The sequence below is a fragment of the Lissotriton vulgaris genome, chromosome 4_1 (genome assembly GCF_964263255.1).
Source record: "Lissotriton vulgaris chromosome 4_1, aLisVul1.2, whole genome shotgun sequence".
Taxonomy (NCBI): domain Eukaryota; kingdom Metazoa; phylum Chordata; class Amphibia; order Caudata; family Salamandridae; genus Lissotriton; species Lissotriton vulgaris.
Window position 1 is genome coordinate 571,327,860 of NC_141691.1, and position 25,413 is coordinate 571,353,272.

General features: G+C 43.7%; 1 protein-coding gene across 1 annotated transcript in view; it reads left to right on the forward strand.

The window, feature by feature from the left end:
* ITGA9 (integrin subunit alpha 9) overlaps positions 1–25,413 on the forward strand; it is an 885,057-nt gene that overhangs the window by 55,271 nt on the left and 804,373 nt on the right. Inside the window, exon 2 of the mRNA XM_086964777.1 lies at positions 18,118–18,245. Within this exon, the coding sequence (XP_086820903.1) occupies positions 18,118–18,245 (128 nt within the window). The remainder of the gene's footprint in view (positions 1–18,117; positions 18,246–25,413) is intronic.

The following is a 25,413-nucleotide window of genomic DNA, read 5'->3' on the forward strand; positions in this document are numbered from 1 at the left end:
ATCAGTTGCCACTCTTTCTCTGTCAGTATTATGTCCGTGTCTTGGACCCAAGTGTGCATAAGTGTTGTGATCGAGGCTGCAGCGTGCGTCCTAATCCCCAAATACAGCCAGCGGACCAGGTGTGCCCCTGCTCCCATGTAGTATAATAAGCGAACTAATTCATGTAGTGGAGGTTGAAGTCGTTGCGGCGCCCAACTGTTTCTGATGTAATGCGTGACAGTGGCATACAGTAGGTAGAGTCAGGGGGATCGCCCGTGGCCTGTAAGAAGGTGTCGTGATTGAGTAGGTTATCATCTCCAAAAAAGGCGCCTACTCCCGTTATCCCAGCTGCCTACCAGGTGTGCAATTATCTATCCGTGAGCCTGCCTTGCGGTGTTGGGATTCCCAGCAGAGGAATATTAGCCGCGTAGGCCACAGCCGATGACGTGTACGCCAGGGATTTCCGCCTGAAAAATGCTGTCGTTTAACAACTGCGTTGTAATGGCATGTGATGTATCGCATGCATAGTAACGTGCCATATTTCTGGAATTTCGGTGGAAGGATACATCCATATAGCTAATAGCACTAGGTTAGACATGAACACAGAGATGAGCTAAAACGTGATTGGGAAAGTCCGCTGTCAGTGGCTGAAAGAGGCTGGTCGAAGAACGCCAGAGGTTTAAAGGGGCGGATCCAAAGCTCGCTCTATGTTTATTGTTAGCAATAGGTCAATTTGCCAGCTGTGGTGTCAAAACGCAGACCTAAAAAGGCTAAATGTGGATAAGTACGATGACCTTATCTCTTTGCCATTTGAGAAGAATGACTTCACTGTTTCCACTGTGTTTCTAGTTTGAGATACAGACCATAACTTAGTCTCTTGCATGCTTGTTGTAAAAGCTTTCCTTAAAAATGCATAATAACTAAATAGCGTTCTGGGCTTGGAATAATCACCTTATATCAATAGGGGGATGTCATTATCTCTTTTTAATTGCAGGGACATTATCTATTGTAAATGGAATGATGTTGTGCAGGATATTTCAATAGCTGTTTAATAACGTAGGACCAACAATATTGAAAATGTCTGTGATAAACTTCCTTGCAGGTATCTGTATGTTGTTTTGGTTTGAGAAATAAACCATTTTTCACCTGGGCTCTGTTCAGGGCTGGACATACATAAATGTCTGGGGAGACACATAAAATTAATTTGAGCAAAAAAGTTGTGAACAGAGGTATAAACAACTTAAACGCATCAGTTCAGAACTTAGCATCAACTCCGAAAAATTAAAGCAGACAACCAGAATAATTAATCAACGATGGTTGTAAGTGTGTTCCAAAAAAACAGTGTTGGAGATGATGAGGTTGTCGACGTTTCGGTCTACATTGCTGTCGTCGAGAAGACCATCATCAGGACCAAGCTATTCATTGCTGGTAAACAGACCCCCTTATTGAGCAAAATAGAACCCTTCTGATGAATATGTGAGGTAGCAAACGTAGGTGGCAGAAAATCAATCTTTGCTTATGATGAAACAAAGTATATGATGTTGGGCAGTGGTCACCTCGAGCGTAATACTTGAGCGCAATTTAATTTCAATCGGTTCTTCGACGCGTATGCAGTCAGTCAACAGCGGGTTTCCCCAACATTTATGTATGATTTATATTTTCTTAAACTTATAAAAATTTTCTTTGAATACAGGTTCACACCTTCCGTGTTTCTTTGATTCTCCTCCTTCCAGAGATTTATTTCATTAGTTTAGAGTGCTCTTTTTTTATGATATCGTGTTGATACTCTGGAGTGCGATATTTTCCATACGACTCCCAACTGAGTGCATTTTGCTTTTTTAGAATCAAGTCCCTTGTAGCATTCTCTTGACCTCAAAGACAAACTGCCCAAGCCTACAAGGGTATATTGGGTTTCCCCTGCCTGTTCAACATTACAGTACTGAGGCTGTTTCTTTAAGGTTTATGGACCATATTAAGGTGTTGGTGGGGGAGGTTTTCCACAATGATGGTGCCCCCTATTGTCCTTTAAATCCCATTACAGAATAGGGAGTCCCATCACATGGATCTGGGAAGCAAGCAATGCCTTTTTTTGTACTTGTTTTTTAAAACCAATAATGTAGCCCCGGAGCTGAACGCTCACTCATCGGTAGAGCAAAATGAGGTACATCAGAGGCTTGCTTCTATCTCACCACAATATTCTCTGTCTTATAGGTGCACAATGGGAGCCTGTTGATGTAAATCAAACCCAATAATAGGGCTGAACATAGCTTGAAAGATACACTCTTACCTCAATTCCCACTAAAAATAGGATGCATGTGTATCATCACATGTCATGGCGGATTGAAATTGCAGTAAAGATAGTCCACAGAAAGAAGAAGAGAAGGGGGAGGGAAATGGCATGGGCGAAAGATGAAAGAAAAGACCAGAACCAGGAAGGAAGTAACCTCCTATCTCAATATTTTGCATGCAGCCAACTACGATATCATGGTTGATGTTGACAACTCCAAATGTTGTGTCCAGAAGGGCTAAGTCACAACCATCTACGATCGTCACAAATTGAGAGCATGATCAGTCAATAGTGTAGAAGGAGCCAACATGAAAACACCTACACAATCGGATGATAACAGGCAGACACAGAGTTGGACTGTGGGCACATGTTCCATATTCCTGACAGGAACAGAGACATATGTTGGCTTTTACTTCTAGTGAAAGGATTGATTAGACAGATCGGACCACGTGAGTCCGAAAGGATGAGGTCCCTATGGAAATAAAGGAGAATCCACTCAAGAAACCCCACAAGGAAAATCCACACAGGGTATGTTTCAAAATCCAAACAATGAAAGTGTATTTAAGATTAATAATCATTATAGAAAGCAACAAAAAAAAGACTAGTTAGGCAATAACATCAGCAAGAGGATAACAAAAGGTCAACCTTAAAAAGTATTCCAAGTACAAAGTCAAAGGGTAAACTGTCAGAGGGACTGCTCAGTTCAAAAGGCAAGGGACGTCTAAGTATGACTTTTACATAGATACGGATCAGGATGAAAGCAGGAGTAAGTTTGGCAACCTTCCCAAAACAGAACTTCTTATATGTTTACAGAAGTAGAGAACCATGCCCTTTGCATGGTGTGAAGTGGGACCATGAGCTGGACTAATAAAGAAACATTGACAGAAACCAATCCACACTGTAGAAATTATAATACGCAAAGCAGGCTACTCTAGAAACCCTCCTATAAGTAATAGTGTGCGGATCTCTAACCTACCTACTAGTGGAAATGACATTACACTACTGAACAATAGCTGTTTGTGGAAATGAATAAAGCACAGTTCAACTAGCAGTTGCCTGTCAACTTGAGCATTGAACCATTATGTATGTTCCTCCAGCAGGCAGGCTTCCTCTGAAGCATGTTACTTGTTACTGCACAAAATAAACAGTACTATGGCAAGAGTACAATTTCGTCTGTTTTATGAAGGAAGGAAAACACAGAAAGAATGAAAACATGCACTCAGTGCAACCTTTTAAAAGCTACCTTTCTTCAACTGTCAGTGCAACCTGAAGGCCCAGTAAAATATCTTTCAGCCTACTTATGCTAACTTAAACACACGGAAATGAACATACAGTTTTATTAATAGATCTCTGCACACAAGTGGCACAAAGGTAGCTGGATCCTGGGGGTCAGTAGAGACCCTTTTCAGAAATGGGGGAATTATAGCTGGCCTTTGGCTGTTAAAAAAATAATCATATGTGAAAAATGTAAGTGTAGTCATTTTCGCTACTGACGCTGACATTCATAATAGAAACACTTACTGTGGATTAAGAAAATACAGTGAAAGCAGCTGGCTCCCTGGTTAAGGTTAGAGAACAGCCCCGCTTTCAGCAGCAGTCTTTATTTTATTCAGCTATGGTAGAAGTTGTTTTTGTCAAAGGAGTTCAGAATAGGGTTCCCATAGGAATATAATATTATTATTAGATCAGGGGCAGCTGGGCGATCTTTAATATTTTAGCTCAACTGCAGACAGAGACATTGCATGCAAGCATTTCTTCTGCTGTTTCTTCACATGGCCCCAATTCTCGAGATTTATGTGTTTATTTTATGAGATTCTACACACACTGAATACTGGGATGTCAGTCCTTCATCACATGCCAGAGGAGGAGTGACTGACATTTGAATCTCGATCTGCCACAAGCCCTGTGGGATTTTGAAAGCAGCGGGGGGCTATTGTTCAATTCTCCATCGATCTCTAATGTGTTAGTGTTCAGGGCCTCGGCACTTTAGGTATTCCAGGCAGTAAATGATTTTCAGTTGTGAAAACAATTTTACCCCCCAGCCTGGCTCCCTTAGCGCCTCCGATTAGCTCTACATATGTGAGAGACCGCTGTTCCATCATGTGAAATTCTCATTTCTTGTCCCCACGTGGTTCGCATGTGTGTGCACAGATGGGGAAATTCAGAAAGATTGTAACAATAAATTAAAAGGGTTTATAAATACTTTTGAAAATCAAGAATAACAAAAATAACATTAACAATAAATAAACCTAATTTATGTTCTTATTACTGATGCATTCTATGGACCTTCTGTGACTCTTATAAGAAAATTATATCATTACTCATTTGTAATCACATATTACAGTTGAGTGTTAACATCACAACTTTTAAGTACTTTCACCACTGCCTGCTAGGTTTGGGAACTTCGCTGTTCTCCTCTGCTACCACACCCACGGATGGAAGGAGATTCCCAAGAGTAATCTATTTGAGATTCCCAACAGTAATCTGTTTTACAGACCTGGACTGTGGCTCACAGGGTCCAGGATGTAGCTGCTCTTCCCATTGTTTGGTAGCCAGGATCAGTGAGCGCTTTACCTGTGGTGCTCACGTGTCCTCCTCTCGGTCAATTATGATCATGTGAGAGGCTAGAAGGCTGGGATGAGTTGCTGGATGCATAAAGGACACAGGTCCTCCACCTGGAGGAAAGACAGAGGTGCTCTGCGAACATTCTGGGTTGGGGAAACAGATGTTGTGGCTCACCTTGGCCACCAGTGCCAGGGAGAGCAGACAGTATCCTCTAGGTCTTGGGAAGGCCAGGAGAGTTCAGGAACATACAACATCATCAGGGTCGGGCTGGCTTTAGCGGGCATCAGGCGTTTCCCCGGGAGGCTGGCAGCGCGGGGCCCGGTTTTGGCGTAGTAGGGCCAGTTTTGCAGCAGTGATGCAATATAGGCCCCTAGTAACAAAAGCTGCAGTGCTGGGGGCCGATTTAGCTAAACAGCAGTGCTTCCCACTTGCACACTCGCCCACCTCCTGCCCCCCTCCCCCGCTCGGGTGCTGATCTGATAATATTTCCGCGGCTGCTTTGTGGTCTCAGTCTAGCCCTGACCATCATGAAACAATGGCTTCCACTCAACAGCCCAAAGTCACGTCCCACATAGCCCCTTGGCCAAGAGGTCATGGGATTCATGGGATTAGATGTGATTAAACACCCCAAACTCTAGATTACAAAAATTACAAGTCCCCTTGGGGTACCTTGACTTTATAAAGGATATCTACCTATAACCTCTATGCAGTAACAGACTTCTCGATGACTTGCAGTATCCTTATAATGCACTTTTAGTATATACTGCCCGGTATATGATATAACACCTGAAACGAAGTACTGATACACCTCGGTTGCTGTCTGGCTGAAAGAAACTGATAATAGATGATCCCTGACATCTTGACTGAACTGTTAGCAAACACATGACATTAGCGTAGTTTTGCCACAGCATCGCAATACAGTCCTGCTGCACGGTTTGTAGAAGTGTTATTTATTTGGAGTCAAAGTACTCCTCAAAGATGTGTTTACAAATGAAACGACAACATTTTTAAGAGGAGGCAGAAGTATATGCAAAATAAACCTCTCAGAGCATTGCTGGCAGAAAAGCCTTGTGACATAAGCTGAACTGACCTTGCAATAAAGGTACTTTTCGGTCTGCATCTGGCTGGCTGTAAATGTTTGATCGTTTTTATTTGGTGTAAAGCAGGGGATGCTTAAGTACAGCAGCGGTTCCTCTGCTAAAACGGAGGAGCGCCGCCCCTTATCATTTTATATTTCTGTAATAAGTCAGTTTTACCGGGCGGGGCTGTCGTCACAGCCAGAAGGGGGGGGGGGGGGGGGGGGGTTGGAGTGGTTGGGGAACTTAAGTGCAGATGACGGTTTGGCCAGCTGTCTTGGGCCCGCTAAACAGTCATGTGCACTTAGCATGTTCTCCCTCCGGCTGTATTGCACAGCCTGGGTGGAGAAATGCACAGGCTCCCACTCCCTGTCTGAGTGCCGAACCAGGGAGTTCAGACCAATCACGACGCTGCTCTCATTCTGGTGACAGCAACGTTGTTACTGGCTTAGAGGAGCTTGTGTGCTTCCTCCTTTTGAGAGGAACAGAAGAGGATGGGGCGGGGAGGGGGAGCGGAGGCCGGTAGTCTATTAGATGTAATTTTGTTTTTCTACCCCCGCCTCACCTGTATTCCGTGGCAGCCGCCACTACTTAAGTACCACCCTAAGTAGAGGTGAATCCGATTTCCGTCACAAATCTCTCAAATGTCTTTTAGAGTAAATTGGCAACAGAATGTTTCGCAGAGAAAACATCTGATTCCTAGTATTATACAAGTGGGGAGGGTTTCCGCACTGGTGCAACGAAACTTGAGGCCCCCCTGCAGAGTACATGGAGGGGCCCCCCTCCGTACTCAATCAGGAGCTCTAGGACAGTGCTGAGGGCCCCCTAAAGCTTGTAGCCCTCCCGCACTGTGGAGGCTGCAGCCGCCTTTGCTACGCCCCTGAGTTCCCGTACCTATTCCATTCACCCCAGAGTCCCTGTCAGCGTCGGATTGGTAACACGGGCACTCCGGCAATGCCCGAGGGGCCGGTGTCCGAGCTCCAGCTGTGGGCTGCTTTTTTGAGCAGCCTAGGGGGCCAATTTGAACAGCTCTGCGTTGTTTGATGCCGCCAGTGGCCCAGTGAGTACATGGGCGTCCATTACCTCCCTTTTATCCGGCCCATTAATATATGCATATTGAGACGGGCAAGGGGGCCTGATCAAATGTGGCTTTACTTGTTTTCAGGTGTATTTCACCAGTATAAAGTGATCCGTGCAATTTTTTTAACGCCCCGTTCCCTCCTCCTCCCCCCCCCCTTTTTAATAAAAATTTCACTGAAGCAGTGTTTTGCAGAAAGTCAATATGCAAATGTGGGCCACTTTTTTGTGCGTGTCCGGGCCAATTTTTAATCCCAATCCGACCCTGGTCCCAGTGATGGAAACTAAGAAATGACACAGCACCGTCGATTTTTGAACTACTCATTCATGAACATTTCTAGGAAGCAGACGTCGTGTCTTTTTTGAGCACCTAGAATTTAATAAAAACAGTATTGGCATTCTTATGTTTATATAAATGTAAGTACATTGACACCATAACAGCATGTGTCCATATTCATCTATGCAGTACCATAGACCACAGAAATAGAAATATGATGAAGTGTAAGAACATTTATTCCCCACAAATATGTTTTCTGAGCACTATGCTAATGCAAATCATTTTAGGAACTTAAGGTTTACTGTGCTAAAGATGCTACAGGGAATGTGCATTATCTTCAATATTTTTATATTCTTTCATCAAATATAGAAGAAGGGGAGAAAAATGAATATGTAAGATGGGGTGTGAATTCAACGATGACGTGCAATTGTAGAATTTAAAAAAATGTATTGAATCACAAAGGGACTGCTGCGAAATTTGGAAATGTTCTAATACGTTAGTGAGAAAATACTCAATTTTCTTGGAAGTCCCATAGAATTTTTTTTCTATATAAATCTTTTTATTAGAGTGAGGCAGTTTATTCAAGTTCCATACAATTTGAAAAGTCTGTAATTCCAGTAGTATTTGAGTATAAAAATGTTCTGTATGTATATTGTAACTGGCACAAATTTCCTGTGCATTAAGACTCCGAAAAAAAATCCCCATAGAAAAACCTCACTCTTCTGCAGCCCCCAACAATTTTAGAATGAAGTGCACTTAATTCTGTTACTACCAGGAGTAAATGTGCATGCCTACCCAGAATGGGATTTGCCAACAATTAGCTGGTGACTATCCACAAATACAGGTTTGGGGGTGTTCATTAACTTTTACAGGTGGATGCACCCAGAAACACCCACAAAACTGCACTATCCCTAGATGGGAAAATTACCACTTACTGGCAGAATTCCCATGTAATCAATCCCTGTTTGGCAAAGTAAAACTCTGACCGGGTTCTGTGAATCAGGGACGGGGCTGCACCCATTGATATGTTTTTGGCGCCCCTAGGTTTTTGTGGATAAAAAAGGATTGTAAAAATGTAGCCAACATAGACGAGAACCCTCCATCTAAACCCTGGGCCACACCAACATGTAATCACTCTTGCTAGCTGCTTTCGGTTTCAGCCCACTTGTTTATGCATTACCTGTAAACAATATTGTTGTTAATGCTGGATTTAGCCTGTGTATGATAATGTCTACCTGCTTGGTATATCATTATGTTATTGTATTCAGTCTTTGCCTATAAACATGTACTTGTTTCATGTAAAGCATCATGGCATCCTTGCATAAGACAATGATGGCGCATCGAAAAAAAAGATACATAAATTACATTCTGCTGGGGACAATTACCAGCACCTCCATCTTCACTGAGCTATAAAACAAACATACTACCTCCCCGGCTAGTAACATAGGCAGGTCAATGACTGCCTCATCCACTTTCACCCACAATGATGAGGCCACATTTACTGAACGCCAAGCTCAATGACAAAGAGCGTATGTCTTAAATTAGATGGGCAGCACCTGTCCTATTTGTAGGATACATGTACCTGCATCCTTATGCGCCTGGCATGGCGTAGGCCCCTGCAGCCTGTGCAGCGCATGGGAGCCCCCAAGCCTTCTGTGGTCCCACAACTCTTCAGGGAGCCCCCTTTCAGCCCAAGGCCGGTAAATATATCTCCCAGGTATGGAAGACTCGGACCTCTATCACATTGTGCAGGGTGGAGCTGTTATGTTGCCTTTCGCCAACACTTATGCGCGACCGAGCCCTGATCATGGAGGAACTCTGTGGAATTAACATCATTGGCCACTGCCAGGGAGCATACTGTAACCTGCCTAATGCAGGGACATTAAAGCGACTACTGGGCAGACCTCAGATGCTTATGAGCTGGGAGCCACAGTGCCAGCCCACGTGACACCCACTCGCCTATGCTGCAGTCACTGTTTTTCCACTTGGCCAGAATTCCTTAAGGGCCCTCTTACCCAAGCCTTACCCTTTTTGATGGAGACCTGACAAAACGGTGTGAGTGGTGTAATTATTTTCCTGCCCCCACTCCTTAGGTTACTTAGGGCTTTGTTAATTTACCTGAGAGGTAGATAAACATTTCACAGCTCACGCTGCCATGTGATCCATTCTAGGCGCTCAACATGAGTTATAGGGGTTCGTTCATATAGTGGAACATAAAAGAGGTACATTTCAAAGCCAGTCTTGTTGAAAGAAAGGGAGTTCTTCGGTTGTGTGGCGACAAGCTGCAAACTTCATTCTGGGGCTGGAGAAGGTCTGCTTCAGGTCACTAGACACTTGGAAGACAATCTGTATCTATGACTAGGAGGTAGGGGCACGTTACAGTCAGAGGCCAGAAGACAGACATATAATGGTGGCATCCCCCACAGAACAGCCAGCCCTCTAGCCATGTACTGCTCCCCATACAAACCACAGGCACTTAAACCCAATGGAACGGGGTGAAGGGAGAGGCTGTACATGTATTCAGCTTGGGAGTGAAAAGGAGGGATTTTGTACCATACATTGCATATTGCTCTTTGAAATTCGCCTTTTTATTACTTGAGCAGCCAGGGTCAGGTTTTGACCTTGCAATAAAGCTGAAGGACGTGACTTTTCAGGACAGGGTATTGTTTTCTGCTACATTTGTTAGAGGGGGTAGAAGGCAGTGAATCTTTGTTGCTCTGATTTATTTTCAATCTGTTTTTGTTTGGGTTTTCATATACAGTGACATCATTACAGGACCAACATGAGTTACAGTAACCGTGAGCGGCCTCAATAAAAGTGGTCATATAGCAGTAGTAAACTCTACGTTAATTAGTTGGTGGGCGTGGGTGCAGCCACTATGGTCTTCCTGGGGAGGAATTATTTGAAAGCGTGGACGGCAGCTGCCTACCGCTGTGGCGACCCGCGCACATGGGGCCTAACTGTTAAACTGGGGAAGGAGCCTAGTGATTCGGACTTGGGGGCGGCACTCTTTGTTGCCCTAAGTACCAGCTCATATGGGGTTCATTGTGCATCCTCAATGGTCCCTCAGACGCAGCCCTACCAATGTCTATGCCTGCCTGAAACACGAGCATACATCACAGGTGCCCAAAGCACCTTCATGGAATGTTGTGTCATGTGTAGCGCCGTATTGCCATCAGGATTGCTACTCTGTGTTGAGTTTGGGTACCCTTGCACACTTGTGCTGAGGATTCCTTCACAGACATGAGTCTGTTTTCTACTTATCTGAGTTGGATGATTAGTTGTGAACTTGTGGTGGTGTGTTAAGCATACTGCTTTCATGTACGTGTCTTGTACTTGTTCTGGTATTTATTGTTGTTATGTGTCTTCACCTGGATGTCTTCACCAGTTTGGATGCTGGTCATCTGGGAGGATTGCTGTGTGCATTTCTTGAGTTACAGTATGTGTGTGAAGTGAATGAGAGTTGGGTGCATCCTTGGTGGTCATAGCAGGATGGGTGGACGATCGTTTTGTTTTCTAGCAGCCCAGTTGTGGGATTCGCTTCCTCAGGCACTCCGGCTGGAGTGTTCTGAATCCATCTTTAGGAAAGGTCTGAAGACGCACTTATTTCCAGCTTCTTAGTTATTGCCAGTTTTGGTTGCTGCTACTTTTTCTTTCTTTGATACCGCAGCGCGGGGACACACTGGCCTCAGTGTAACCAGGCGCTTTACAAATGTAACTATTATTATTATTATTATAGCATCACTTTAAACCAACGCTTTTTGGGGTGCTGGCTCTCTCGATTATGTTGCACTGAAATCCGACTGTTCGGCTCACTTGCTTGTACAAAAGGTATTTTAAGCAATTCAATTCACTGAACTGAACAACTGCAGGATACAACTTCCACCCAGTTCCACCAGCACTGTCATTGACTGGTCTGACCTTGCTTGCTGCTTCCGGTGGTTTATTCTCCTCTTCACTCATCGTGTTATTTCTTCTCCTCACATCAGTTGCCATTAGTAGCCACTATTTCTGATCTTGTCAATTCTGTGCAGTCAAAAAATAGTTGTACAATTTAAGCGCTTCTCTGATCCTGGGCCAACATATGTGCATGAGATTGGCACGACTCCTGCAAGGTCTATTTAGAATGCAAATGGGAAGAACTCCGTTTCCGCTTAAAGGACATAGCTTGGAAAATATCCCACTCATCTCCCTTAAATTCTTATTCTGGGCTGTTCTGGTCACATCTACATCTTATGCCGGCCATGTGGGTCTTCGGTAAATACTGTGGGGGTGCGGTCACGTCTCTTACGTCTTTTCCTCCCTTGGGCTTGGATCCTTGTGTATTAAGTCTTGGAAGGCAGTTCCTGCGGAGCTAGGAATCGAAGGGAGCCATCCTTACTTATGGCTTTGTCACATGACATTGGATGCATAGAGAATAGAGCTCCATGATATGTAATGGGTGGACTCTACTGCCAGCATGGTTAAACATTGATTAAACACTGAGGGGCTTCTTTACAAGCCCCTTGTGCTTGTAAATACGTTCCTGAGTATCAAAAGGTGAGCTCCCTGGTACAGAGGGTACTGTGAATGTAGCACATACACCCGTTGCTGGTTCTTCATTTCTCTTTTTCTTTAGAGGAAAGTAACTTGAAAGTCTACATAAAAAGGTGTTTCAGCCACTACTTTGTAAGTTATAATTTGATTTGGGTCACTCTAGACCATAACTAGACGTAGAAGAATGCAATCGAATAATAAATGCTCCATCCAGTATAACAAATGTGCCCAAATGTGTCATAAGCAGATCTGCAGGCTCGCGTGCATGCATATTTAGGCCCAGATGTAGTTAAAATAGATTTACCGATTTTTAATTACCGAATTTTACCGATTCGGTAATTAAAAATCGGTAAATCTGAGGGGTGGATATGTAGGTATTCCAGATGTGCTGGAATAACGATTCGGAAGAATTCGGTATTTACCGATTCGGTAAATACTGAATCGGTAATGCCCATTCATGCCTATGGGCTTTGAACCCCATCGGAATGAATGGGCATTACCGATTCGGTATTTACCGTAAATACCGATTGTCACAAGGGTGCAGGGGGTGTCACTTTGACACCCTCTGGCACCCCCAAAACAGGCTCGGGTGCCATGTGGCAGGCATACATGCCCTAAGGGCAGGTCTGCCTGTCACATGGCATAGGTGTGCATGCACACATGTGCATGCACACCGGAATCGGTATTTTACCATCAAATTGGATTTGATGGTAAAATACCGATTCGGTAAGGCCTCTGGGACTCTGAAGAGTCCCACCTACATCTGGGTGCCTCAGAATTGGTAAATTTACCGAATTTTTATTTTACCGAATTGGTAAAATTACCGAATCGGTACCGATACCTGTCACCCATTTACCGATCGGTAACGGCCAAAATCGGCCGTTACCGATTGGTAAATGGCCTCAAACGGCCACCTACATCTGGCCCTTAGTCTTATACAATTCTGCTCCTATGCAAATCTGCCATTGAACAAATATAAAACAACAGGCAGTATGTATAAAAAATCTTTCCCAGGGAGGGAGCAGGACAGAGGCAGCAACGCCATGTGCTATACCCTCTCTCAATTGCACTTTTACTCGCAAGTAACCCACCACCAACACCCCCTCCTTGCTGCTTGCATCCTGAGTCTGGAAGCCCACATACACTCGCCCACTTATGCAGGAACCACCTGATATGCGAGCCAACTAACAAGCCTTTCCTCAAAATAATTCAACATTAGTGTACTCTGAAGGGGAACGCCCATGATAATGAGGTCCAGCCAATGACTGAGCACTCTACCTCAAATTCCGTTTACGTACATTAGGATTAACATATTATACGGGAAATTGGGAGGGATCACCAATGCCACTGAATGTGTCAATAGAAAGGCTGGGATAATAAAACATTTATTGTGCTCTTCCAATATTGGGTTAGAGGCATAAGGTCCTCTTTTGTGCACTGTATTCTTAATGCAATTGGGACTGTTTAGAGCGATCATGTGCACATAGAGAGCACGGTAACGATTTATACTAATTTAATCATTATAATCAGCTTATGTTTTGCTCTGTTGATATGGTTGTCATGGGTTTACCCAGTAACATAAACTGAAACTGACTTGAAATAAATGCCTAAATAAATGACTTAATGTTTAATTCCTCAAAGCATATTCAATACTATTAAAATGCAGAAAACACAAGGGTACCTTCATTTGAGGGTGGGTGATGAGCGATAAAAGCTTCCTGGCACTCAAAACTTGTTCTGAAACTGCTCAGGTTCTGTGATTGAAGAATGCCCCACTCAGCTGGACTCATACGGCTTGTTTATACTCCGGACTGCATTGGATATATTTGCCCTCATTTGTTACATATGTTCGAGTGCTCTGAGGTTATCGTAGGATAAAATCGCTGCTTCATAAAACACCGAACTAAATAAACCTAATTGTGACTCAGCATCTCTATGAAATGGACCAATTTTACCAAACCTGCTTCAGAAACATTGTGGTTACCTTACATCACAAACATATTGCCACAGGTATGCCAGATACACCCATATTCAAGGAAATATTAAAGAGATATTATTTCTAATTGGACGTAACTATGCGTAATGCCCATTAGTCCAAAGTGATCATGGTCTCAAAGTGATCATTGAATCAGTTGATCAGGGTTGGCCTATCTTGGGACTTAGGATGTCTATCTATCTATCTATCTATCTATCTATCTATCTATCTATCTATCTATCTATCTATCTATCTATCTATCTATCTGGGCCACAGGAATCCTTTTACAGCGTGTTTATTTCTTTTTTAAGTCAAGTCACTCGACGTGTTTCGGAGGCGACAACCTTGTTCACGACGATATATATACACACACACACATTTAACTGTTTAGGTTTAAGGGTGGGTAGGGGTATAAGGTGGTAAAAGTTTTTTAGGGTTTAGAGATGGGTGGGGTATAGGGTGGTAATGGTGTTTTTAGACGTTAAGGGTGGGTAAGGGAATTGGGTGGAAACTGTGTTTTTAGGGTTTTGGGGTGGGTAGGGGTATTGGGTGGTAAGGATATTGGGGGGTTTAGGGGTGGGTAAGGGTGTTGGGTGGTAAAGGTACTTTTAGGGTTTATGGGTGGGTAAGGCTATTGGGTTGGAAAGGTATTTTTAGGGTTTAGGGGTGGATAAGTGTATTGTGGGAAGGGTAATTTTAGGGTTATGGGGTGGGTAACGGCATTGGGGTGTTAGAGTGATTTTAGGGTTTAGTGGTGGGTAAGGATATTGGTTAAGGGTGTTTTTAAGGTCCAGGGTGGATAGGAGTATTGGGTGGTAAGGGTGATTGAGGTTATTTTGGGGGTGGGTGGGTGAAAATGTATTTTAGGGTTATGGGGTAGGTAGGTGACAAAGGGTGGAAAGGGTAGTTTAGGGTTGTGGAGTGGGTAGAGACATATGGTGGTAAGGGTAGTTTAAAAAGCGGGGTTTAGGGGTTAATAAATATATAGATATATATACATATATATATATATATATATCCGCAATACCTCGCAGCGCTCCACCACTCAGGTGAGAAACAAGGCATGGACCACTTACTGTGTAGCATACAATTTATTCACCCCAACAGCTAGTCATGACGCGTTTCGGCCGTCCCTGCGTCCTTGGTCACATGACAATGCCATATACTCAGCCCCTTTTAAAGTGCAAGTGCATCACATGTACAAATGGAAATAGAAAAAATACTTTCTGTTTAAATACATTGATAAGTCTCAAGTATGCTGTCTCATTTATAACCGCATGAATACGTATACATAGAGAAGACAGTTAATCAACTGCTTGAATTGCGAATTTCTTATGTTTCGGACAAAGACAGTTTTCCGCCGAAAATCAAATTTGAACTAATAGCATAAATGCTTATTTCATAATCCAAAACATAATTCACAAAAACGATAACCATTTGCCATGTCTGTTAATTTTAACACGTGCTCACCCTAACGTGCACAACCTATAAAACATAATAAAGAAATCTTTAAGAAAATCATAAAGTTGCTCAGAATTAAACCCTATGTGATAAGGAAAAAACTGCACAGGAAATACCTTTGTAAGTATAGTTTGAGTCACTAAACAATATGAACGAGTCATTCTCAGTAGTATACATAAATACTTGTTATGTCTAATACATAATTGTTTAACTCACATAGGAGGGTCCCCTCCTATGATATTACTAAAGTGACCTCGTGCAAAAGTGCAGATCAGCTAAAGTGACTCATGCTTACGAAATTAATAAAACCACATATAACTTATCAATCGTCAGTTCATAATGGTATAAATTTAGTTCATTATTCAGTGTAACTTCGGATACATTTGGAGGGAAATTCATAAATTTGATATTCTTTTCAAGGACATGTTCAAATTAATTTATACAGTACTTCATGTGATTAGCAGTATGTTGAGTTTGCTGCTAAAATATAACACCATGATTTACCAAAATATAGTTGAGTTAAAACACATTAATACAATAAAAGGGTATCGGTGACACAATTAAAACCAACTATCTAAAAGACACACTGGATAAAACCTACCCTGATATCTAAAAAACAGCCAGAGTTAATTATGGGCCACTGCTAATAAATATTCTACACATGTACTGTATCTAAAAAACTGTAATAATTTAAAAGAAATAAATATTTTTAGTACAAAAATTGTGCAAATCTAGCTAGTTGATATCCCAATTATCCTAGTTATACTATACTCTATATTGGATGTTTATGTTGCTTAACTTCCCAACCCATTTCCTATTAGTGACCTCACATATAACTTTACTTGATGGTCGTTTACAAGTATGTGTGAAGGTCTTCTGTGGTGTTCAATCCCCCAGGCCACTTAGAATCGAATTCCAGGATGTAGTTGGTTTCAGTTTTTCGCATGTAGGCCTCCCTATCCCCTCCACGTTTCGTTGCCGGGATAGATTCAATTGCGTAGTAATTTAGACATTGAGGTTTACTGTTGTGACATGCCTCAAAATGCCTTGCAACTGGATAACTTTGATCTTCATTAGTTATAGCACGTAGGTGCTGCAGGATTCTTTTATGAACCGGCAGCTTAGAGCTGCCTACATATTTCAACCGACACTCGCATTCCTGGATGTATATACAATATTCTGTTTTACAAGTCAGGTGTTGTTTGATCTTCCTAGTTGTCTTTGGGATGACTGTGGTATATTTTTTGGTGTTCACACCATACTGACATACCTTACATGTAAAAAAAAAATATATATATATATATATATATATATATATATATATATATATATATATATGTCACTTACCTTATAATAAGATTTTTTTAAATTGTATATATATATATATACATATATGTCAAAACAATAACTTTTCAGGGCTAGAGTGCTGCATACATTATGCAAAGAAGAAGCAGAGAACTCTGGTTAGTGTCCAAATTTAGCTGGAGAGCAGCTCCGTTACAGAGCGCCTCACCAGTGACACTCTGAATCTGCTCACCTCAAGTGTCTGTTTCACTAGCAAAGTTTTTAAGCATGGGATTACCTCAGTGCCATCCACACCGAGCTAGAAAGGGACAGAGTATTTTGACATTTCTACAGCAAAGGCTTTAAGCTTAGGATTAGCACACTGCCATCCACGCCGAGTTATAAAATGACAAAAAGCCTTTTCCCACTTCAGGCACAGTATTACAGCTTTGGATTGGTACAATTCCATCCAAGCCAACATGGAATAAATAAAAGCAACCCCTAACACGTGTTTTGCTATCGTTATAGCTCTTCACAGAGGTTTCTCTCTGTCCAGACACTAAGGTGCACCAAGTATAAGTCAAAACAATACCCTTTCAGGGTTACAATGGAACTTAAATTATGTAAAAAAGAAGCAGAGAACAGGGTTTGCTTTTATCTCTTTCAAGCTCAGCGCAGGCAACATTTTGTAAAAATTGCGTGGTAAAGGCATGCATGGCAACTGACAGCGTTGGAACGTTGATCGACCGCCTATCCTATTGGAGTGGAGTGGTGTGGCTCACTGGTTAGAGGCGGCAGACCCGGGAGCTGAGGCCGGCCCGGGACCAGGGTTCAATTCCCAACGCGGCAGGACCAGGTCGTGGACCAGGGTCAGCAGACTCGATAATTCTCACCTCGGTGCCTACTCTAACCACGGATCACACTCGGCAACTCTGGGCATTAGCTTGCCTCATCTCCACAACTGCCCCCCACATACGCCGGGGATGCCTGGTTTCACCTTGGAGATACCCAGTAGGGACCATCTCGCAGGGAAAGTCAGGACGGGTTCCCCAGAGGTCTACTGCGCAGAGATACTCCTTCGGGAGTCGATTCTAGTGCGTTACAAACCCACAATTAATTAATTATCTTAAAACATAGTTAATCAATTTGTTTAACAATTTATGAGAATTAAATTCTTATTAAATTAGTTCCTTGAAGAAGAAATGGGATAGTGTAGCTTGGGCATAGAATCCAGATAGTCATATTAAATCTCTTGCAGTCAAAATAAGAGACTCCGCAACAATGTTCTATTGTTGAGCCAGTGATATAGCAACTTGTTTATCAATATGTGTTGCCTAGTTACAAAGCCTATTTGTTGTTGTGGAAGCTAAGGTTTTTGAAAAGAGATCTGTAGCTCAACATGCCAGATAGATTCAAGAACACAGGATGCCAGAGCTGCTTTTGTCAGTGTGTGTGTGTGTGTGTGTGTGTGTGTGTGTATTTAAAATGTTTACCGGTTTAAGATTTTAAAGCTTTTTTTTCCGAGAATGTCTCGGTAAATTGTCAAAGTTGTCGACTTGCTCTTTTTTTTAACAATGTTCTTTCTGTGTGTTTTATTTAGGGTGCTTGTTGGTGCCCCAAAAGCAGAATCTAAAATCAGCTCTTCCATGGAGTCTCCCGGCGTTGTCTTTAAATGTCGAGTCCACACCAACCCTGAAAGAAGGTGCACGGAGCTGGACATGGGAAGAGGTAGGTTTGGTTTAAAGAATCACCATGGTTCCCAGCGTGTCAACAGACAGCACTGCAATTTAGCACATCATTGACAAGCTCTTTGAATGAGGAGCACAATCTACTAGTGTTATCGGTGAGACCACATCTAGGACAGCAACAACAGTGACACACTATGATGGCCAAAAACAAGATGTTTACAACAAGGGGTGGTGAGGGACAGAGTCTCTGAATTAAGCAGAAAGCTCTCACCCAGTCAAGAGATCAGGGCTAGATCCAACACCGTTTTTTTAGCTCACTGCACCATCCCAGTTTCAGAACCTGGCTGTATGCAAATTAGTCTGTTCCTGTCCCAGTGCATGATGGGAGCAGGGCAAACCAAACTACAAAAGCCAATTCTTACACTGGGAAGGAAACAAGCTCCCGGGGACCGGTTTCTGGCATTACAGCCGTCTTCGGCCCGGTTTGCTTGAATCCTGATGGTGCAATGAGCAAGGGTCTCACATCTGAGAATACCCTTCCACGCTTAGGGTGGACAAAAATATTTACAACAAGGGGTGGTGAGGGACAGAGTCTCTGAATTAAGCAGAAAGCTCTCACCCAGTCAAGAGATCAGGGCTAGATCCAACACCGTTTTTTTAGCTCACTGCACCATCCCAGTTTCAGAACCTGGCTGTATGCAAATTAGTCTGTTCCTGTCCCAGTGCATGATCGGAGCAGGGCAAACCAAACTACAAAAGCCAATTCTTACACTGGGAAGGAAACAAGCTCCCGGGGACCGGTTTCTGGCATTACAGCCGTCTTCGGCCCGGTTTGCTTGAATCCTGATGGTGCAATGAGCAAGGGTCTCACATCTGAGAATACCCTTCCACGCTTAGGGTGGACAAAAATATTTACAACAAGGGGTGGTGAGGGACAGAGTCTCTGAATTAAGCAGAAAGCTCTCACCCAGTCAAGAGATCAGGGCTAGATCCAACACCGTTTTTTTAGCTCACTGCACCATCCCAGTTTCAGAACCTGGCTGTATGCAAATTAGTCTGTTCCTGTCCTGTGGCAGGGTATACTCAGACATGAGTCCCTTTCTCACTGCTCCATCAGGATTCAAGCAAGCCGGGCCGAAGAAGGCTGAAATGCCAGAAACCGGTCCCCGGTCGCTTGTCTCCTTTCTGGTGAAGAATTGGCTTGGTAGTTTAGTCTGCCCTGTTCCCATGATGCACTGGGCCAGGGACAGACTGATTTGCATATAGCCAGGTTCTGAGCTGGGATGGGGCAGTGAGATAAATAACGGTGATGGATCAAGCCCTGATCTTCGGACTGGGTAAGAGTGGTCTGTTTAACTCAGACACTCTGTTCATCACCACCCACTTTTCTAAATCGTTTTTGGCCACTATAGGTGTGGCAGGGTATACTCAGACATGAGTCCCTTTCTCACTGCTCCATCAGGATTCAAGCAAGCCGGGCCGAAGAAGGCTGAAATGCCAGAAACCGGTCCCCGGTAGCTTGTCTCCTTTCTGGTGAAGAATTGGCTTGGTAGTTTAGTCTGCCCTGTTCCCATGATGCACTGGGCCAGGGACAGACTGATTTGCATATAGCCAGGTTCTGAGCTGGGATGGGGCAGTGAGATAAATAACGGTGATGGATCAAGCCCTGATCTTCGGACTGGGTAAGAGTGGTCTGTTTAACTCAGACACTCTGTTCATCACCACCCACTTTTCTAAATCGTTTTTGGCCACTATAGGTGTGGCAGGGTATACTCAGACATGAGTCCCTTTCTCACTGCTCCATCAGGATTCAAGCAAGCCGGGCCGAAGAAGGCTGAAATGCCAGAAACCGGTCCCCGGTAGCTTGTCTCCTTTCTGGTGAAGAATTGGCTTGGTAGTTTAGTCTGCCCTGTTCCCATGATGCACTGGGCCAGGGACAGACTGATTTGCATATAGCCAGGTTCTGAGCTGGGATGGGGCAGTGAGATAAATAACGGTGATGGATCAAGCCCTGATCTTCGGACTGGGTAAGAGTGGTCTGTTTAACTCAGACACTCTGTTCATCACCACCCACTTTTCTAAATCGTTTTTGGCCACTATAGGTGTGGCAGGGTATACTCAGACATGAGTCCCTTTCTCACTGCTCCATCAGGATTCAAGCAAGCCGGGCCGAAGAAGGCTGAAATGCCAGAAACCGGTCCCCGGTAGCTTGTCTCCTTTCTGGTGAAGAATTGGCTTGGTAGTTTAGTCTGCCCTGTTCCCATGATGCACTGGGCCAGGGACAGACTGATTTGCATATAGCCAGGTTCTGAGCTGGGATGGGGCAGTGAGATAAATAACGGTGATGGATCAAGCCCTGATCTTCGGACTGGGTAAGAGTGGTCTGTTTAACTCAGACACTCTGTTCATCACCACCCACTTTTCTAAATCGTTTTTGGCCACTATAGGTGTGGCAGGGTATACTCAGACATGAGTCCCTTTCTCACTGCTCCATCAGGATTCAAGCAAGCCGGGCCGAAGAAGGCTGAAATGCCAGAAACCGGTCCCCGGTAGCTTGTCTCCTTTCTGGTGAAGAATTGGCTTGGTAGTTTAGTCTGCCCTGTTCCCATGATGCACTGGGCCAGGGACAGACTGATTTGCATATAGCCAGGTTCTGAGCTGGGATGGGGCAGTGAGATAAATAACGGTGATGGATCAAGCCCTGATCTTCGGACTGGGTAAGAGTGGTCTGTTTAACTCAGACACTCTGTTCATCACCACCCACTTTTCTAAATCGTTTTTGGCCACTATAGGTGTGGCAGGGTATACTCAGACATGAGTCCCTTTCTCACTGCTCCATCAGGATTCAAGCAAGCCGGGCCGAAGAAGGCTGAAATGCCAGAAACCGGTCCCCGGTAGCTTGTCTCCTTTCTGGTGAAGAATTGGCTTGGTAGTTTAGTCTGCCCTGTTCCCATGATGCACTGGGCCAGGGACAGACTGATTTGCATATAGCCAGGTTCTGAGCTGGGATGGGGCAGTGAGATAAATAACGGTGATGGATCAAGCCCTGATCTTCGGACTGGGTAAGAGTGGTCTGTTTAACTCAGACACTCTGTTCATCACCACCCACTTTTCTAAATCGTTTTTGGCCACTATAGGTGTGGCAGGGTATACTCAGACATGAGTCCCTTTCTCACTGCTCCATCAGGATTCAAGCAAGCCGGGCCGAAGAAGGCTGAAATGCCAGAAACCGGTCCCCGGTAGCTTGTCTCCTTTCTGGTGAAGAATTGGCTTGGTAGTTTAGTCTGCCCTGTTCCCATGATGCACTGGGCCAGGGACAGACTGATTTGCATATAGCCAGGTTCTGAGCTGGGATGGGGCAGTGAGATAAATAATGGTGATGGATCAAGCCCTGATCTTCGGACTGGGTAAGAGTGGTCTGTTTAACTCAGACACTCTGTTCATCACCACCCACTTTTCTAAATCAAAAACAAGATGTAGCATTGATTAACACTGTCACTACGATACAACACTACCCACCAAGGTCATTGAGACACAACCATTATAACACGGGGCCTGATTCACAAATGGTCTCTACACTTGTGGCGGAGGCCTGTAGTCATGATGGCCCCCCCAGTCGTGGCGGGACCTCTGCAATGAGAACCAGCAATGCTAATGTTCCGCCACGAGTGCGAGCCCCCCACCAGGACTGCGGGACTCCGCCACGAGTGCGGATGCCCTTTGTGAATAGGGCCCTGAGTTACCCATTACTATCATTGATACACAACACATACCAGAACTCTGACATAAAACAATGTCAGGCTGGGTAAGTGAATCACAGAGCTGACCAGCACACTATCTGGGAAACCACTGACCAGCCCTACCGCTAAGACACAACTCGGGTAAACACTAGGTAGCTTTACTACTGACAAAGCACTATCACTGATACACAGCACCAGTCCATGCAGGCCCTGGGTCACAACATTAGCCAGCGCTGTCCCAGCTACGCAACTTTACTCCCCGGTGGCTCTGAGGTACAGAGGTATCCAGCACTATCACTAAGACACACGGCGGATGAGAGAGTAAACATCTAAGATGCATGTTCATTATAAATGCTGTTCATCTCTCGATTCTGTAGATTAGTTATGTTCATTGATTTGTGTCTGCATTACTGCATTTCTTACTTTGATGCACTTCTCTGTATGTATGCTTGTCTTTTTGTTGAACGCACAAGCTGTAGAATGCAATGTAAGCATCTCAAAGACAAATCAGATTTTGTGATCAATGTTAATGGTATTTCTTTTTTAAACTCAATTCAATTAATTGATTCTGATTTATTGATTTTCATGTTTGATGGTAGTGTCAAGCAAGTAAGTGGAAGGGGGAATCAGCTTGAAGTGACTCAAGAACCCGGAGCAGTATGTTAGAGGCGATCTCCTCATAGGGTAGACTCACGTGCTCTGTTCCCTTACACATGCACACTTTTTGAGCTTCTCATAACCAGTCAGAATGTCTTTGTCAAATAGCATGGATGACCTTAGCGCGAGGTCAAAATAAAGCGACACTTCTAGGTTTTAGGTTTAGCCACTCATATTTGTTAAATAATGTTGCATGTTTTTGAATCTCTTCCGCTCACCGATTACCTGCATATTTCCAATGCTGAGCACTTTCTTTTGCAGAACATGGATCTCCAGTGTGGGATATGCCAGAGGGGGCCCTCCACTGAGGATGGAGTTGAATGCTGTGTTCTCCTTTAACAGTCTTGGTCCAAGTGTGTGTGGTTTGCACTGAGAGAGTTTCCCTTACAATAGTGCAACATATGGGGTGGGTCTTGTGACCTTCAGGCCAAACCTATGTGTAGATAAAGCTTGATGTGTTTTGTTTCTGTCATGTGGGTCGCTGTTGGACCTCAGGTTTCTGACACTCCACCTAGCCCATGTTGGCTGTGAAGCCTGTCGTTGGGATGCTTTTCTAATTAAATTGTGTGTGTGGTTATAAGAGTACTAGGGTGTTGTTGATGAATTGGCTTTAGTGTGGATGTTCTCTGACTGAGCTGTCATCAGGAGAGTGTAGGTGGAATCTGGCTGCTCATACAAGATCTGAACTATGGTTTGATGACTATGGGACATTATCGTAGGTTCTGCCTGGTGTGCTTTCTGAGTAATATGTCTCAGTATCCCGGTTCCAATGTTCCAGCATGGATGTCTTTTGCGTAAATCACTCTCATCTTTCTGGTACCCAGGCTCTCTGCTTTGATTATTCAAGTCCCTGTTGTATATTGTATATGTATTTTCTTTGGTCCATCTTTCTGGCACTCAGCTAGTTCCTGGGTCAAGAGGCCCCTATAGTTAAATGTAATATCTATTGGTGTCAGATAGGGCAAGGTCATATGCTGTTGCCTCAATAGATGTTACAGAATGAGCTGAAGAGCTGAGAATGGTCAAATGGTGTTTTCGATATGAAGTGTGTGTTGTATGGTGGTTACAGTGGTATTGTTTGGAATACTGAGCTGTAACTGTGTTGTGAGGTGACATGTTGTGTAGTGAGAGGAAGAGTCTTGTAATGGGGGACGTGTGGCGTGCTGCTGTGGTGCTGGGTGAGGAGTTGTCATTAATGTTGGGGTGTATTGGGAGGGGTGTTGTATTGACAGATATGTGGTGTGCAGTGTGATGATGGATGCTTATGTATGTTGTGTATCATGATGAGTAGTAGAATGTTGTGGTATAAAACAGGAAACTGCATCATACAAAAATCATCACTTCACCCATTCATTTACAGAATAAAAAACACAGCAGAATATAAAGGTTTATAATACAGCAGCAAAGCCCTCCACTAGAACGACATGCACCTGCATACTAACTCTTGCGCCCTAATTCAGTAAAACAAATACACGCCCACCACGATTCCACAGGTCATCCGTATTAAAGTGCAAGTGCTACAACAGCCAACCCTACATTAAAAGCAAGTTATAAAACCTTCTGTAACTAAAGATAATATTCACTATACACATAAATCCGCAATTACATTATATAACGAAGCCTCACAGGATGGACATGGGACACATAGTAGGATTAAAACAATGATACAACAGTTCAAGGGACAACACAGGCTGCTAGGGGACAACCACCCAGGTTGTATCCGTATCTTCCACCTCTGAGTGAGCCTGCTGCAAGTTGGTTTCATGTCTCAGAACACGGAAACAAACATAATCTATAGCGACGGGCGGCCCAAGTGTTTCCTGGTCACTCCCACTGCAAGTAGAAATCTACTCAAGCAAAAAATCGTCACCCTGCTCGTATCTGAACTGAGAGTTCAGAGTCAGAGAGCAGGGAATAATGCAGGAAGCCCATATTCCGACATAGGGTTTCAGTTATTTTGTTCCAGCACGTAGATACAAGGGGCAGCAAATCAAAATGATTTCAATGGTTTCCATCTGGTCCAAATATGAAATAATTTTTTTTTTGTCAGGGACCACCTTCTTCCATTTGCAAGTATAGCTGTTCAGTGCCAGGGTGCCACCACTAAACTTAATAAAGAATTTTGTGTCCCAGTGCGGAGTAACCTCATGAGGGTATACTTCAGAGAGGGTTTTTTTTAATTCGAAACCTGCGGGTGAGGCTATTACTATCAGAGTTCCATGTGTATTTTTTTGTATACCCCCAAAACGATTTCTTCGAAAGGAGTTTTGATGATAAGTTAATAGAGGAAAGATTGATCCTCATAGCTTCCAGGCCCAAGATATAGATCCATTTTTTATGTGGGGCAGCCATGGAATAATCAGCCGGACAAGTTACCCGGAGGCCTTGTCTGTAGGATTCCAATTCCAGGGTAGACCATATCCTAACCCAATAGACCAATCGTCTCAAAGCTGCCAGCTAACCTATCGGATTTAAGGTTAAATCAAAGTATACTGGGATAAGTGGTCTAGACTGAGGTAAACAAAGTAATGGTCTAATAAACTGTTTTTCTCTGGCTACAAGGGAATCTAGAGAAGCCACATCCCAAACCTCAGCCCTATACAGTTTAGCGGTCTGGGCAGCAACCTTGTACACTTCTACGGCTGGAGAAACTGTCCTCTGGGAGGTGGCCCTATGTATTCTTCCTTTAGAAGCTGATTATGCGAATGTGCTCTACTTGGGATTGCCAAAATTCCTTCTTGCGCGCCTTCAGCTGGTGCAGAACTCCGCTGCAAGGGCCATTTATGGCCTTCATCGAAGAGTGAGTGCAGC